This window comes from Oryctolagus cuniculus, chromosome 1, assembly GCF_964237555.1.
Source record: "Oryctolagus cuniculus chromosome 1, mOryCun1.1, whole genome shotgun sequence".
Lineage (NCBI taxonomy): Eukaryota > Metazoa > Chordata > Mammalia > Lagomorpha > Leporidae > Oryctolagus > Oryctolagus cuniculus.
The window spans coordinates 110,175,124-110,192,770 of NC_091432.1; the positions used below are offsets into that span (position 1 = coordinate 110,175,124).

Here is a 17,647-nt window from a genome sequence, read left to right on the forward strand (position 1 = left end):
TGTTTGGTCTTGTTAGATGTTTGACTAATTCGAGTGAATATTTTCTGTTACAGAATTCTTTGCAGATAACCTTGGTGATTTCCTCATTTTCCTCCGCCGCTTTGCTGATGACATCTTGGAGACATCAGCGGATTCCCTGGAGCATGTCCTTCACTTTATCACCGTTTTCACTGGAAGCATAGAAAGGTGAAGTGCTGAAAGCCTGGCTCTATCACTATTAGAGCTGCAAAATGCTCAAGAGACTTCTATGCCAAGAAATAAACAAGCCTGAATCATAAGGGGTTGCCTTCAGAAGTTACGTTAACATTAATGAATCACCTGACCATCCTTATGGGTAGCCAAAAATCCCACTGTTGAGAGGCATAATAAGCAAAGGAATTTGCCCACAGAGAATCTGAACCTACGCATAAGGTACCTGCTGGGAATTCCACTCCTAGTCCCTGGTTAAAATAGTTGCCATAATGCCAGAAACCTTACCAGTGGCAGCCAGGTGCTAATGATCTTATAATAATTGTATGACAACAAAGTTTGCTCTTTTCTGAGTTGTATGAGCAGGAAACTTGGGTCAGTATTATTTCTGACCTCAAGTCTTCTCATAGCTTCTAGTGTTCTTTCCAAAAGGAAGATAACTATCACTTATAGAGTTGTTTCCCTGATTTTTTTTAATTTTTTAAAATTTTATTTATTTATTTGTTTTGGCATGTATGCCAAAAGAAGCAGAAACTATTTATAAAAGTGAAGATTAGGAGCCAGCGTTATGGTGTACCGCAGGTTAAGCCGCAGCCTGTGACACCAGTATCCCATGTGGGCAGCTGACCCAGTTGCTCCATTTCCAATCCAACTCCCTGTTAATGTGCCTGGGAAAGCAGCAAAAGATGGGCCAAGTGCTTGGGCCCCTTCTACACATGGGAGACCTAAAAGAAGCTTTGGGCTCCTGGCTTGGGCCTGGCATAACCCTAGCCATTGTGACCATTTGGGGAGTGAACCAGAGGATGGAAGATACCTCCTTCTCTCTCTTTCTTTCTCTCTGCCCCCCTTTCCGTCCCTCTGTGTAACTCTGCCTTTCAAATAAATAAAAAATAAATCTTTTTTTTTTAATGAAGATCTGCTGCACACTAGAGTGACCCACAATTTCCTAGGCCAAGTCAGTGAGAAGTAGATAGAAGCTGGTCCTCCACTGAGCTGAGCAAACCTGATGGAAAGTCATGGGTCAACAAGTGTTCATTAGACAAACATTGTGTACACTGCAGGTAATGTAAGATAATTACAGCAAGTTTATCCGGGATGAAGCTATCAGAGAATCATAGTAAACAGTATATAGTGGATTGTTATAAACAAGAGAACAGAATGGCTAAACATTAAATACAGACTGAAGTACTCACCCTTTTCCTTTGTAAGCTGTCATCTCAAGGGTTAAATGGTACATCCTGAATCACCACCACCCCCTCACCCCACAAAAAATGGCAAAACTGCACAAGCGGATCCTGTTTTCTCCTGTCACGATGGTATAGGATATTTTGGCTCCTCATGTGGAAAGATCAGAGTCCTAAATTTGGGAGATAAGTGTACCTGCTCACCTCACTTTTTGCCCTATCTGCAGAATGAAGAATCCCCATCTAAGGGCCAAACTAGCTGAGGTGTTGGAAGCAGTGATGCCCCATCTGGACCAGACCCCAAACCCCCTGGTATCCAGCGTGTTCCATCGGAAACGTGTGTTCTGCAACTTTGCACATGCACCCCAACTTGCAGAAGCGCTGATCAAGGTTTTTGTGGACATTGAGTTCACAGGTAAAGCAGCCGTGCAGCCAGGTGCAGAACCGAGAGGTTGATAGCAGTGGGGTTTCATAGCTCAGTTTTTGAACACCAGAGAAATGTCAAGCCCCCATTTACTAAGTACCTACAGTAGACCAGGCTTTCCTCATATCCCTCTGAGAAGTTTGCCCATTTTACATATGAGGACTTGGGTGCCCAATAGAACTGTATCATACAACTAATAAGTGGTAGAACCAGCTGTTTCTCACCTTAAATAACGCTTACCTCCTGTACTACATGGGTTGATTAAATCATACTCAAATTATGTTGTCTGGTTAAACCTGGGTTGTCATTAGACCTGCAGAAGAATGGATAATGAGCCAGTGGTGCTGAGGAAGAGATTCCTTTACCTCGACTAGGCTGTCTGACATCCAGAGCAAGGATGCCAGCAGACAGCGTTCTGTTTCCCTCTGCCCTAAGCCCCTAGGCTTGATCAAACAGTGCCCTAACTCAGCCAGTAGACAAGCCAGGCAATTGGTTGAGACCCTTTCTAAGGGGATGTCTTACCACCCAGTGATAAGTACAACTAACGTTTAAAGAAGCATTGAACATTTTACTGGCAGCCTTCCATATTTGGATTCTGGCTTTCTCAACTCAGATCCTTCGTTTCCTCATCTGTAAAGTGGGTGATGATTCAGTGAAATAGTCCATAACACATAGAAGTTGTATAGAAAGTCACGGCAGTTATCTCATTGTGTGACTGTATTGTGGTACCGTTTCTGTGTTTTCTCAGAAAGTGGAAGTTGAACAAAGCTGGAAACCTGCATTACACAGAGCCAGAATGTAAACCTAGTTCTAACTTCAAGTCCTTTACTCTCCCTTTATTCTGTGACCTGTCCTGTGGAGCTCTAATGATGCCTTCGGTATTTCAGATGAGATCGGGCGCGTTCAGGGTGGTATGGCCGTAGACGCCTTCGATATTTTAGAAGTGTAAAAACCCTTAGGTTCTTAGCTCCTGGCCTGATTTTTCCAGAGTAATCAAGAACCATTTGGCTACACAGTTGGATATTGAAGAATGCAAGGACTACTTAGTATCCCATTCTGCACGTGGCTTTCACTGCCACCATGGCCAGTTCAGGAGGCCTCATTCAGCGTCTGATGAGTACACCACATTGGGTTGTGGACACATTTGTTTCCCTTGACACTTGTTCTTCCTTTTTTCTTTCCTACCAGTTTGGTCCTTTGTCGCTCCCCCTCTTCGTGGAGGAACGACACTAAACCATGCCCAGGCTTCATATCCGAGTCACGGCACCATTATGTCGCTCCCCCTCTTCGTGGAGGAACGACACAGGACCCTGCGCTGTTCTTTTGTCTGCTCGGCCCTCCCTGGGTTTGCTGCTGGTTCTTCCCGGGTTGGCTACCATCCCTTCCACCTCCGTGGAAGGGCGGTTCCCCCTGGCCACTTTCCCCACTTCCACTGGGGAGCGGCACACCGCCGGCCGGCTCTCTCGGGGGCTGCACAGGTGTTCCTTCAGATAGATGTTCCCCTTAGATAGATGTTCTTGGTGCATGTTGTCTCTCTCCTCCTTTATAGTCCTCTTCCGCCAATCCCAACTTGGCTGCCCACACGCCGAGTACGCTGCTCTCCTCCAATCAGGAGCAGGATCAGCTCCTGGAGGTCATCACTCAAGTTGGCAAGAGGCAGCTGCGTAGAAGCTGTTTGCTCCTCTCCCAGCGCCATATTGTGGGAGAGCAGATGCATAGAATAAGTCTTAATTCCAGTAACTTAGTCTAGTCCGAGTTGCTCCCCACAGTCCTTGTCCCTTGCTGGGTAAAGTATTCTTTACATCACTTTCCCCCAGGTTCCTAGTAAGGAGATGAGTAAACACTGGGCCACAACCCTAGGCATTTAGAAACTCCCAGTGCAGACTTTTTCCTCCCAGATTTATAGTGACATATAGTAATTGTACACATTTATGGAATACAGTGTGAAGTTTCACTACATGTGTATATTGTGTAGTAATCAAATCAGGATCATTACCACATTTATCACCTCAAACATTTATTGTTTCTTTGTGCTGATAACATTTGGGATCTTTTTCTAGCTGTCTTGAGATATATGACACATTATTAGCTGCAGACAACCTTACCAGGTAATAGAGCACCAGAACCTATTCTTTGTATCTCACTGCAACTTGTACACACTGACTGACCTTTCTAGTCCTTACCATCTAACCTGACCCCCTCAGGGCAAATTTTGTCAGTGGTTTTGTCACTCACAATGAAAGAAAAGGACTCCACACAGCCCTTGGCTCTACTCTGTCCCTAATAGCACTACCTTTCTGATGTTTTGTTCTCCAGGAGACCCTCATCAGTTTGAACAGAAGTTTAATTATCGCCGTCCCATGTATCCCATCCTAAGATACATGTGGGGGACAGATAACTATCGGGAGAGCATTAAGGTGAGAGTTTCTGGTGAAACCAGTTGCTTCGGATAGGCCCCAGTGAGTTGTGATTCAGTACTGAAATGGTTTTCTCTTGGGCTGGAACTTACAGGATTTGGCTGACTATGCCTCTAAGAATTTAGAAGCCATGAATCCCCCACTTTTCCTTCGCTTTCTTAACCTACTAATGAACGATGCCATCTTCCTTTTGGATGAAGCCATACAGGTAAAGATTGAACTGTACCCACACCATCAAAGCATCATGAATATTTCTATCTTTGTGATTACACTAAAGCAATCCTTATGCCCCTAGTACTTGAATACCAAAATCTGTTAGTAGTAGTGCAGCTCCAGGCTTGCATTCCAGAGCTCTCTGTTAGTGTTCTGTTAGAGAAGGGCCTTGAGCTAGAATGGATAACTTTGGCAGGAAGTGCACTGACAGGAATAATCGGGCCAGCACTACAAGAGGCAATCAGAGGATATTGCTTTGTGATTTTTGCACTAGTACTTTAAAAAAAATCTGGTTTGTGTTATTTTGTCTTAAAAAGGCTTTAAGTAATCATTACTCTTCATCTATACATTGCTTCCTAAATCCTTAGCTATATTGTGAAACATAGGTGTTAGACTAAGTTTAACATGTTGTTTGCTACAACAGCAAGAACGCTGAGATTTAAATAATTATGGTTCTCCTTCCATACACCTTGCATATTTGATAGAGCTTTGATTTTTGGTAAGCAGTGTTTTTGGAGGCTTTCTTTTAATTGGAGCGGGGGTGATTTTTGTCTTTCAGAGAGAATTCATTGTCGTCATTTTTTCACTGTTGCTTGTTGTTGGCCTGGGTTTTCTACATTATACTATTTATCCTCCTTTCTACAATACTGTCCTGTTTCTAGAGGACAAACCTTTGAATACCCAAGCTAAAACAAATCTGAAGGCAGAACTTTGCTTTTTCTCTAAAAGTGCTCTCTAAACTTTAGCCCTGTGCTCACAGACTCAAGTCTCTTGTGGTCTCTGGTTTTCCCAGCTTAGTTAGCTGGATTTTAGATAGGACCTCTGAAATGCCCTGTTCCTCCAGCTGCGCTTCTCCCTCTGACCTCTGCCCCTCTGGTTTCTGTAGTATTTAAGCAAGATAAAGATTCAGCAGATCGAGAAGGACCGAGGTGAATGGGATGGCCTGGCTCCAGAGGCCCGCCGAGAGAAGGAGGCTGGCCTGCAGATGTTTGGGCAGCTGGCACGTTTCCATAACATCATGTCCAATGAAACAATCGGTACCCTGGCCTTCCTGACATCAGGTAAAGAGATAAGGCACCGTTTCCCCAGAAGATCTGCTTCATGGAGAAATCTGCCAGCTGAAACCAAGAATTCAGACTAGTGACAGCACATCGGAGGGAATGACTCACTAGAAAAGCTTCCCGCTGTTGACATGGGAATGAGGAAACGGTCTTCCTCACAGAGCCCCCAGAAAGCATAAGTCAGGCAGATCTTTCTGGAGGACAGGTTAGCCACGAGAGAGAGAGAGAGAGAGAGAGAGAGCGCGAGCATGTGTGTGTGAGAGACAGAGAGAGAGTGTGTGTGTGAGAGAATATCTGAAAAATAATCTTGAATCCTGGTTAAATATAATATCTGGGTACTTTTCATAATGACTTTTAGTGCCTCAGTTAAAAGTGACAACCAGTGATTCCCAGACACCTGAGTAGCTAGCTCCTCTAATGTGAAATACAGATAATAGATGAAAACTTTTAAAAAATCTTTGTAATCTCAGGAATGAGAGAAGATACAGCAGTCACATAAAAAGAATAAAGAGGCTAAAAGAATAAGAGCTTTTGGATACTAAAACTATGTACTTCAGGATTTTAACTATTCAGGAGAATCTCAATGAAGTCGTCCATAAAGAAGAACAGAAGGAAAAGAGATGGTAATTAAAAGAGAAAAAAGGATTAGGAAAGGAAAGATAGGTCTAACCTGGATGGAGTTCCTGCTGCTAGCTTTCACCTAGCCCAGCCCTGACTGTTGCAGCCATTTGAGGAGTGAACCAGTGGATGGAAGCATTCTGTCTCTTTCACTCTTTATTTTCTTTCAGTGTCACTCTACCTTCAATAAATAAATCTTTAAAGAAAAAAGATAGGCCTAAGAAAGTCTCAAAAGAGAAAAATATAGCAGAGGAATTTATTAATACCGAAAGATTCTCCAAGATTCAGAAACAGACTAAATTCAAGTGCTAAGCGTCCTGTACAGAATTTTTTAAAGCTCACACTAAGCTGGATCACTGTGAAATTTCAGGAAATCGGGGTACAGGGAAGCCCCCAGACAGGTCCCAAAGAAGAGTCAGGTCATGGCATGGTTCCAGTATCAGAATGGCTTTGAATTTCACAGCAGTGACATCTAAAGCTGGGACATGTTTCTGAGGGAAAATATTTTTTTTGGGTTTAGAATCCTATGGCCAGCGCTGCGGCTCACTAGGCTAATCCTCCGCCTGTGGCACAGAATCCTGTAGTCGGCTATCGGTTGAGTTTGCTGGTAAAATAAGGGTACTTTCAGCTGGGAAGGTATCCAGTCGCCTTCCAGTATACCATTTCCTGGGAAGCTGCTAAAAGACATCCCGCTCAGAGTGAAGGAGTAAACCTAGGAGGAGGAAGGTGAAGTCCCACACGAGGGAGGCACACCAAAGATTCCCTAGATGATGGTGGAGGTGTGTGACCACTGCACGGCAATCTAGGCTGCAGCAAAGCACTGAAACGTCCAGAAAAAAATGTCTCCACAAAGTAAAGAACAGCTAAAAATAAACACTTTGAATGTTTTATAATTCCAGTGAAGATTCTGGAAAGGATTTAGTGATAGGTACTCTGAAAATAAGCAAACAAAATCAAAAAGTTACAATAAAGTTGTTTCAGACACCACATGGCCCTGCTGTAAATGATACTGACATGATCTTAAATGATATAACTAAGTTATGTAACCAAATATTTGATTAGCTATTTGGGAGATTTTGTTTAGGGAAGAAGGATAGCAAGTAGAGCTAAGGCATTATCTGTGGAACATTGAATAGATAATGACTAAAACTGAAAAAAAACTGTAGTACTTAGTGGCAGACTTACTCTCTGCCTTATAAAACTTGGCATATGTCAACTAATTTTTAAAAATTTTTGGATTTCATGCCTGTGATGTAGCAAGTTCCTCACAAATTTGTGAAGTCACAAAATATGTATACAATGAGATTAGATTGATCAGTAAGTAAAATGTTTATAATGGTAAAAAAAATTGAAAACAATATCTGTCAAAAAAGATTAAATAACTATGGTACAATCACTGACTGGAAAACTGGCCATTCACAATGGTGTAAATTGGGTTGGGCATTTGGCCTAGCAGTTAAGACACTTATGGTCCACACCAGAGGACCTGGGTTTCGCTCCTCTGCTCCAACTTGGATTATAGCTTCTTTTTAATGCAGACCCTGGGAAGCTGCGTTGATGGCTCAGGTAGCCAATTCCTGCCACCCATGGGGAGACCTGAATTAAGTTCTCAGCCTCTGCCTTTGGGCCCGTTCCCCCAAATGTTACTGGCATTTGGGGAGTGACCAGTGCATTGGAGCTCACTCTTTCAATCTGCTTCTCAAATTAAAAAAAAAGGGGGGATAGGTTTGAATCATCTGTATTCTATTGATACTTTATGTAGTGATGAAAATCTTCTATAAATCTGGGCTGTCTAGTACTGTATATATTTGTTGAACACTTGAAATGTGGCCAGTGCAACTGTAGAACTGAATTTTTATTTTAGTTAATTTAAATTTTAAAAGCCACATGTGACCAGTGGATACCATTTTAGAGGGCACAGGGACATACATTTATTAAAATGGTAAAATATTATTGATATAGTGACTGAAAACAGCAAGTTACGGAATATGTACAATATGATAATCAATTTTGCTTAAAAATATGTATGCATGTAAATATGGATAGAAAAGGTAGGTTATATAGTGGAATATTAATAGTAGTTAATTTATCTCTGGGTGATAGTTTTTGGAGATTTTTTTTACTGTTTTTTTGCTTATCTATTTCTGCAATGAAAATGTATTATTTATGTAGTAAAAATAAAAGTAGTCCCAGAGGCCTGCAGGACAACTAGACATAATAAGTAGAAGATTGCAAAGCTGAGTTTATTTAAGATACTGACTTCTTTTCCAGAGATCAAATCACTTTTTGTGCATCCCTTCCTGGCTGAGCGCATCATCTCCATGCTGAACTACTTCCTGCAGCACCTGGTCGGCCCCAAGATGGGTGCCTTAAAAGTCAAGGACTTCAGTGAATTTGACTTCAAACCCCAGCAGCTCGTATCAGACATCTGCACCATCTACTTAAATCTCGGGTACATGAGATTGGAATCGGGCAAGCCAAAGGGAGGCTGAATATTTTCATCCGGGGCTTTGATGGTAGAATGACTGGTTGGCAGCTGTGTAGAAATGGAAAAGAAACATTTCATTTCTAATTGGTTGGTGAAGGAATCTTATGTAGTTTTAAATTAGGAGATTTTGTATGACCCATGGTCATAGCTTAGCATTGCCAACATTCTGCCTTGATCCATGCAAAGATAACCTGTTGTACTGTTGTTTGGAAAAGTATTCCTTTAAGGCCAGGGTATACTTGGTAGGTATGTTCCTTCCCGGAACATGAGCCATCTTTCTAGATCAGAAGAACATTCGGGCTTGCAAGTGGTGAGAATGCTTGTTGTGCAGTGCTTCTGTTGTCCCCCTCACTGACCTACCTCTGGTGCTCAGTGACCTTCTGTGCCTGACCTTGCAGGGATGAGGAGAATTTCTGTGCCACCGTGCCCAAGGATGGACGATCCTATTCCCCAACTCTCTTTGCACAAACAGTCCGAGTCCTGAAGAAAATAAATAAACCAGGGAATATGATTGTGGCTTTTAGCAACTTGGCAGAGAGAATCAAGGTGAGGAGGAGAATTTGTGTGCTAACATACCTAATAAAAGTCACTATACCAGGGTAGGCGTTGTGGTGCACTGGGCTAAGCCACTGCTGAGGATGCCTACATCCATGCTGCAGTGCCTGGGATCGAGCCTGATCAGCTTCCTCTGCTGGGAGGCAACAGATGATGGCCCAGGTACTTGGGTTCCTGCCACCCACGGGGGAGACCTGGATGGAGTTCCTGGCTTCAGCCTGGCCCAGCCCTGGCTGTTGCAGGCATTTGGAGAGTGAACCAGCAGATGAAAGATCTCTTTCTCTCTCTGTCCCTTTCTTTCTTTCCCTTCCTGCCTCACTGCCTCATCTCTCAAATCAGCCAATCAAAAATTTTTTTGAGAAAAAAAAGTCATATGGTCTAAGACTTAGACATGCTGCTTTTCACCCTGTTTCAGGAAGACAAAGAGCATTGTCTTGAGAAATGTAGAAGCCGGTGCTGCTTCCAGATCAGACAATAACTAGAACTAACATTTTCTTATTACTAACACTGTTTTTGGCGTGAAAGAACACAAAGTTAAGAAACTTCTACTAGAAGAAGAGAATGTACACATTTACATAGGCCGTTTTTACAGAAACTTATGCACAGTACTATCAGTAGGTTTGAAAATCTAGAATGTTAATCCAAAGGAACTTTTTTAGAATTAAATTCAAGATAGGTAGTTTTCATTCATTGGTTTTTATTTCTCTGTTCTTTGTATTTGCAGTTGGTAGTTGGTTTATACTGGGATATCCATACAATTTAAAGATTAAAGTACTGCATTGCCTTCAGCTAATCCCTTTGGTTGGAGTTTGAGAGAACATTAGAAGGGGTGGAAAAGGAGAAAATAGGACACACAAGACTCATGAAAAACCCTCCTTACTGATAAGTGTTCCCTCATTGAGTTTCTTTTTTATTGCATTGAGCTCCTTCTTGGGCTGGAGCTTAGACAGATCCCTGAGGAACTTGAGTTGTGAAGGAATCAGATGTAGAAGTCAGTTTTAAATTCCTATTCCTGTTTGTACCAAAAACCTGAAACTGGCCGGCGCCACAGCTCACTAGGCTAATCCTCTGTCTGCGGCGCCAGCACACCGGGTTGTAGTCCCGGTTGGGGCACCGGATTCTGTCCTGGTCACTCCTCTTCCAGTCTAGCTTTCTGCTGTGGCCTGGAAGTGCAGTGGAGGATGGCCCAAGTGCTTGGGCCCTGCACCCACATGGGAGACCAGGAGAAGCACCTGGCTCCTGGCTTCGGATCGGCGCGGTGCAGCGGCCACTGGAGGGTGAACCAATGGCAAAAGGAAGACCTTTCTTCCTGTCTCTCTCTCTCCGTCCACTCTGCCTGTCAAAAAAAAAAAAAAAAAAAAAAAAAACCTGAAACTGCTTTTTGTCCATGGGCTCACGAGTGACTCTTACTATGCTAGCAGTACCCTCCCACCCCTGCCGACCACCACTCTTCTGAACGGGGCATTTGTAACAGAACTGCTGCTGGAAGAATGTTGGGTCTATGTGGTATTACTTTTCCTGCCAACACTCAAACCCATTTCCAGTCTAGCCTGAAGTTTCAGATTTGGGGATGGCTGCTAAATTTGCACCTGAAATATCCACTTTGGCTTTTCTTGAGAAAATAAAGTTAAGCTTTCTCATGATCACTGTCAAGGGTAATTAGTGAGCAGGATTCAGGTGTGGTCGCTGAGGATTCTGAATTGAGCTGCACTGTGAAGTCACTGAGACTCGTGGGTGTTGTGTGCTCAGTCACTTGCAGACCTGCAGCAGCAGGAAGAGGAGACCTACGCTGACGCCTGTGACGAGTTCCTGGACCCCATCATGAGCACACTGATGTCGGACCCTGTGGTGCTGCCGTCCTCCAGAGTCACCGTGGACCGGTCCACCATCGCCAGACATTTACTGAGGTATGCCAGTCCCCAGAGCAGCCGTGGGAGCTCAGGGCCATGCTCCTTTACTGTCAGTTTTTACTCCTTGGTGCCTACTACAGCACTTTGCACCCAGTGGGTGCCCCATACTATTGATTTGTGGATGTGTTGGGTAGGCACTTTGGAGTTAGTTGATTGTGAAGAATTTAAATATTCAAAACATGTTTTATAATCTGTCAACATGTAGTAGATGTGGACCCAAAATTGTTTTAATTTTATTTTAGTTGTAAAAATATGAGACAAAGTTTTTTTCACTGAAGTTTTATACCATATTCATCATATGAGTTACCTCACATTTTGTTGCTCTCATCCTGTTCAGCCATGATAACCCTGAGTTTCCCCCAGCTTGCCTGCTCTTAGACAGCATGCCCCTGATATCTACAGAAAACAAAGTAATAAATACTGCAGGAACAATGTAACAAATAGTAGCTGATTTACTGCCTGAATAGCCCCTTAACTTTTTTAAGTGCAACATTGATAGAAATGGGTACTGACTCTTTCAAACTATATAAGTTGAGGGGCAATTGCTTGGCCTAGTGGTTAAGGCACTGGTTGGAACACCTGCATCCCATATTAGAATGCTTGGGTTTAAGTCCCAGCTCCACTCCTGATTCTAGCTTCCTGCTAATGCACACCATTGGAGGTAAAAAGTTCTTGGGTCCCTGGATTGAGTTCCTGGCTCCTGGGTTCGCCAAGTGCAGCCCAGGCTGATACAGGCATTTGGAGAGTGAACCAGGGACAGGAGCTCTGTCTGTTTCTGTCTGCCTCTCTCTCTCTGCTTCTCAAAATAATTTTAATTCTATAAATTGACTCAAATTTAGAGACTTTTTAAATATTGAAAAAAGTGAATTTTCTGTCTCATGGTATTTGGTATTAGACATTTGCTAAAAACATGATGCTGTGCTAGGAGGTATGTCTTCTCCATTGGGCTGGCCTTGTGGTATAGCATGTTAAGCCACCATCTGCAAAAGGGAATCCCACATGGGTGCCAGTTCAAGTCCCAGCTGCTCTACTTCCTATGCAGCTCCCTGCTGATGGCCTGGGAAAACAATGGAGGATGGCCCAAGTGCTGGGGTCCCTGCACCCACGAGGGAGACACAGGAGAACCCCCTGGCTCCTGGCTTCGGCCTGGCCCAATCCCTGCCATTACAGCCATTTGGGGAGTGAACCAGTGGATGGAAGACCCCCTTTTTCTTTGTCTCTACCTCTCTCTCTAACTCTGTCTTTCAAATAAATAAAATAAATCTTTTTTAAAAATTTGTATTTTATAGTGGCTATGCCTTAGGGAAATCTAAAAGTTGGCAACATAAAGAGAGCACTTTTAAGCCACTGGAACAAACACCATCTGCACACTGGTGTTGAATAAAGTTTAAGAGACAGAGAAGACAGTAGATTTTTTAAAAATTGAATCATTCCTTTCTTATCTCATTCTTTCTAACCCCTAAGTGAACATCTGGCATTTGACTCAAAGCTGTAGTGCACTCCTGGCTTCAGTCTCAAAGTGAGGTCCCTAGGTGTTCTGTTTTTGGCTTAGGATTTTAAAGTTTATGGAAATAACCTCATTTCCCTTTCTCTCTTTGTTCCAGTGACCAAACAGATCCCTTTAACCGCAGTCCCCTCACCATGGACCAGATCCGGCCAAATACAGAACTAAAGGAAAAAATTCAACGGTGGCTCGCAGAAAGGAAGCAGCAACAAAAGGAGCAGCTTGAATAAATACTGTGAACTAAACAAGCCAGAACCAACCCTGGAGTGCAGATAAACAATTGTTTGTGGTTTCTCTTTCTAGTTCTGTTCCTTTCCTTTTTCTTCTGTTTTTTTTTTTTTTTTTTTTTTTTTTTTTTTTTTTTTTTTTTTTTTTTTTTTTAACTAAATTAGAGAACTGCTGTTGCTCAAATTATAATTAAGATTCCTAAGAACTTGACAATGCTCCCCTGGCTTGCAAGAAATTATAATTCTTATAGCATCACCACATTTAGAAGTAATCACTAATTTTCACCTTCCAGTTCTCTTCCTATTCTTCCTTTTTCCTTCCCTTGCTTTAAATTATGTTCACTTTAACTACTTAAAATGTCTGCCACCTTACTATTTCTCTTCCAAGTGTTGCTCAAATGTTTTTGGTGGGCACTGCTTTTCCATCTAGGAAGTCCCATATTTCAGTGACAGCTGATGTTTTCAGAAACCCTTCAGTTATCCTGTGTGTTTACTAGTTCTCTAGATCTAGACTTAAGCCCTTTTCCTAGGTACAGAATAACTTTTCACATAAAAGCAGATACCTTGATGTTTGTGTAGGCTTTTTGAATAAGATGGATAGGTGAGATTTTAAAGGAACAAAAGAGGAATCTTACATAACTTTTGTTGGTAGCTCCCAGTTTTGTCATCTTGTAACACAATGGGATCGTCATCATGGAAAATTGAGCCTACAGTCTTTTTGGTGAAGCTTTATAGGGCAAATTTGCAGTTTTGACACTTCATTCAGAAAAATTCTGAGGTGAAGGAATATACAGGAGGTTGTTGTGCCCATTTTTTTTTCTCCTAGGAAAATCTGTTGCTACAAGAACTGGGCCTGAGTAGAAGAGTTAAGCAACAAACATTGTAACGATGAACAGTGTCATTCTCAGGTACTAATATGGACATTCTGTGTCAGTGTACAGGTGCATACACTGTGTTTATACTGGTCTAGTGTAAACTGGGTACAACTTTGTGTTGCCTCTTCCATGTGAGATGTAAGCCGTGTATGGCTGTGCTGACAAATACAGTTCTGAGGCTATCAAATGTATATAATTAATGTTTGTTTGGGCTTGTGACCTGACTCCTAAGAGCTGTTTCTAACACAGCTTTAGGTCATCAATGAACAAAATAGGAATTTGAGCAAAATTTTTTGTGCAAACCCTTTTAAATACCCACTTTAACCTGAGTAATTGGGAAAGGGACGGATCTTTTACAGGTTGAGCCTGAGCACCCTACTCATACTGCAGCTTCACGTGCTGAGTGAAGCATGGAACATCTCTATTACCTTCCCTCTCTGCCCAAAGATAGCACAAGTGACAAAAAAAAGGGGGTCATTGTTTCCTGTAGAGGACACTACATGGCCTCTTACGTAAGGTGAGAATAGTTTTATGATGTTCTAACACACGTTTCTGCCAGTCGTCCTTGGTTTCTTTTTGTCAATATCAGCTAAGGAATCTCAAATCCGAGAAGACCTCCCACCTTGGATATAAGTAGACATTGCATATTGCTGTGCTTATAAATGAAAGAAGGAAGTCTAGGATACATTTGTAAATGCCTGAATTTAAGATCAATTTAGTGTGCGCCCTGGGTCTTTGAGGCATGTGTTGACAGGATTGAAATGAGCTTCATTTCACATTTATTATCCTCCTTCACCTGAGAATGAACGGGGTCTGGAATCAGCTTCTTTCCACTGGCCAACCTAGTAAGATGGTTTCACTTTGAAAAGAAGGGGGGAGGGCAGAGTTTTGCAGAAAATGGGCACAAAACCTGAGAAGGCAGCTGGGTCCAGCAGCGTTTGGTCAGCAGTCTCTGTGCTGCCTCTAGTGTCTGTATTATACTTCTGTATTTAGCCTCCAAGACTATGAGCCTTTCCTGGCATTTTTTTTTTTTTTAAGCTCTTTTCCTGAAACTGTATGAATGGCTGTGGCACCATTAATGCTGCTATCTTTACTCTCATCACAAAGGCAGGTGTGTAGCTTAAGGCCACCATTGGTGAAGAATCCAAGTGTCCTCTGTGCCTTTTTTCTTTCTGTGAAGTAACTTAAGGATATCCAAAAATGAGCCTTGAAAAAATTCCCACCTTGGTACAATGTATATACGCACTCGGAAAAGCTGCTGAGGTGTTCCATCTGAAACTCGGAAGCAGTGCTGAATCTGTGAGTGAGACTTCCTGACATGCCCAGTGTGTTGGCTTTGCAGGAGGACAATAGGATAAAGGAAGATTCCTGAGCCAGCTCTGGTATTGCTCATAACTTACCAAGAGGCTAATACTAAACTTGGAAAAGTATTGAAGTAGGTTTTATCGATCTGAGTTTTGTTTTTGTTTTCTTAAGTACAGTTGTTAAGGGATGTGTGAAAACTGAAGGAAGCTTTAAAGGGTTTCAAAGGTGCAGGTGAAGGTGCCAGTTGCTGTTTGGTGTCACACTCTTAGAAAGGCTTCATTACTTTATTTGATGCTGGTTGCTAAGCAGCCATTGCACAGAGCATAAGCCTGCTGGGTGCCTTGACAAGCCAGAGGCTGATGCTGCACGGCGGTTGTCATGTGAGGAAATAATGTACATGTGCTAATCGCTAAACAGGAAAAGAACCTAGAAACCAAGAAAAGGAAGATCAAAACAACGAAGAGGTTGATTGAAATAAAACTTGATCAACATAAATGTATTTTGAAACATTCCAGGAAGGTTACTTGTCAAACTTGCCTGGGGGTGTTTGTTCAAAACTTGTATTTAATAAAAGAACCACCTGACTTACAACCTTCGTTATCATTTTCTTGAAGTATTGAAAGCTAGTGGCAGTTTTAGAAATCCCTCTGAAAACGGCCGTTTCTGGCTTTGACTTTTTGTTAGGCAGGCAGTTTCAAGTGTGTGACCTTGCTGAACTGGTCTGCTCTATCAGGTAGGTAGGCCTCTGGAGGGGACCCTGGGATCAAGTCCCTTTTCCCATCACTTTTCTTCTTTATCTGGCCCAAACTCCAGACCTTCTAATAATCTGCTATCATGTTCCCCTTTCTTGCCCCTTGTTTTATACTCCTGCCATGCAAGACCTTAGCCTAGCTTACCCCAGCCACTCACCTCTGCTCCAGTGTCCAAGCTGCAGACTGCTGTTGTATTAACAACAGTCTTTAGCACGGTGCCCAGCAGTCTTTCAGCAGCTATCCCAGGCCTTGCCCTCTATCCTCAGGTTCTCTCCTGCCCTCCTCACTCCCTTCACAGTGGAATGGCATTGCCTTCTGCTGCACCAGGCAAACAGACAAGAGCCTCTGCTTTCAGCCTTTCCGCCACCACCCCCTGTGTGGGAGAGGCTCCACCCTGCCCCCTCCTCAGGGCTCTTGTCCACTCTCTTCTCTACCTTCAGTTTCTCCCGAGTTCCACCTCCCCCTTTGGTTGTCTGGCATTCCTTAAAGCCGTGTTTCTTCACAGATTCGCTTTGGCTCCTGGCCTCACTTTTGGAAACTTCTCTAGCTAATGTCAAAGATTTCTACATTGCTAAATTAACTTTCCCATCTTTAATTTGGCTTCCTAGCATCTAGGGCAGTTGAATCACTCCCTTGTTGAAAAATGCTCTTGGTTGCTTGATATCTCCCGCCCTTTTTTCTCTCTCTCTCTCTTATGACTTATTTATTTGAAAGGGAGTTAGAGGCCGGTGCCGCGGCTCAATAGGCTAATCCTCTGCCTGCGGCGCTGGCACACCGGGTTCTAGTCCCGGTCGGGGCGCCGGATTCTGTCCCGGTTGCCCCTCTTCCAGGCCAGCTCTCTGCTGTGGCCCGGGAGTGCGGTGGAGGATGGCCCAGGTCCTTGGGCCCTGCACCCCATGGGAGACCAGGAGAAGCACCTGGCTCCTGGCTTCGGATCAGCGTGATGCGCCAGCCGCAGCAGCCATTGGAGGGTGAACCAACGGCAAAAGGAAGACCTTTCTGTCTCTCTGTCCACTCTGCCTGTCAAAAAATAAAAAAAAAGAAAAAAAAAGGGAGTTAAAGACAAGACAGATGTGCCATCCACAGACTCCCCAAATGGCGGCAACTGCCAGAGACTAGGCCAGGCCAAAGCCAGGAACTCCATTGTGGTCTCCCAGAGGCGGGTGGCCAAGTACTTTGGCCATCTGCTGCTGCTTTCCCGGGTGCATTGGCAGGATCAGAAGTAGAGCAGCCAGGCCTCCAACAGCTGGCACTCAACAGGGGACGCCAGCGTTGCAGGCTGTACCCCAACCTGCTGGGCCACGACGAGGGCCCCTCTTGATTCAACTTCTAATATTTCTTTCCAACTCTGAGCCTTCCACCAGTTTTACTTCTGCCCAGGCTTCCCCAAAATACATTACTTATAGTTCTGTTCTTCTCATCACATGCCACTTCTCTACATCCCATTTTCTTCCAGTCAGATTAAACAACCCTTTCGGTCCACTGTCGTGTACAGCTGTTCTTGATCATCAACTCAAGGGTCTCCTCTAGGTGGTCCTCCCAGATCAGCACCATGACACCGACGTCTCCTCTTCAGACTCCAACTCTGCCACTCCCCAGCTCTGGCCCTTTACCAACCCGTCTCCGTGGGAACTGGAAACCTAACGCACAGGCTTTCTCTAAATCCCAAAACGTCTAGCATACTGGAGGCCCTCAATAAATGCGACTTTGTCCCTCACATCTGCAAGGCTCCTGTGGGGAACTGGGGATGGGATTCCAACCCCGACACAGAACGCGGAGTAGACAGGGATTCGAAAAATCAGCTCAAGAAGAGCAATCAGCTAAACACAGTGACTTAGGGCTACTGTGGCGCCTTCTCAGTTCCCGATGTTACGTGCTTGTCCCTGGACCCTCTCTCTGCTTCTAAAACAACCGTGTTAGACCAC

At 43.5% G+C, this 17,647-nt stretch overlaps 1 protein-coding gene across 1 annotated transcript in view; it reads left to right on the forward strand.

Moving 5' to 3' along the window:
- Window positions 1–15,561, forward strand: part of UBE4A (ubiquitination factor E4A) — a 35,648-nt gene extending 20,087 nt beyond the window's left edge. Inside the window, exons 12-20 of the mRNA XM_070079020.1 lie at window positions 54–186; window positions 1,601–1,788; window positions 4,114–4,214; window positions 4,309–4,422; window positions 5,314–5,488; window positions 8,378–8,558; window positions 8,993–9,140; window positions 10,899–11,056; window positions 12,664–15,561. Coding sequence (XP_069935121.1) covers window positions 54–186; window positions 1,601–1,788; window positions 4,114–4,214; window positions 4,309–4,422; window positions 5,314–5,488; window positions 8,378–8,558; window positions 8,993–9,140; window positions 10,899–11,056; window positions 12,664–12,793 — 1,328 coding nt within the window. The 3' untranslated portion in view covers window positions 12,794–15,561. The remainder of the gene's footprint in view (window positions 1–53; window positions 187–1,600; window positions 1,789–4,113; window positions 4,215–4,308; window positions 4,423–5,313; window positions 5,489–8,377; window positions 8,559–8,992; window positions 9,141–10,898; window positions 11,057–12,663) is intronic.
- Window positions 15,562–17,647: the final 2,086 nt, after the last annotated feature.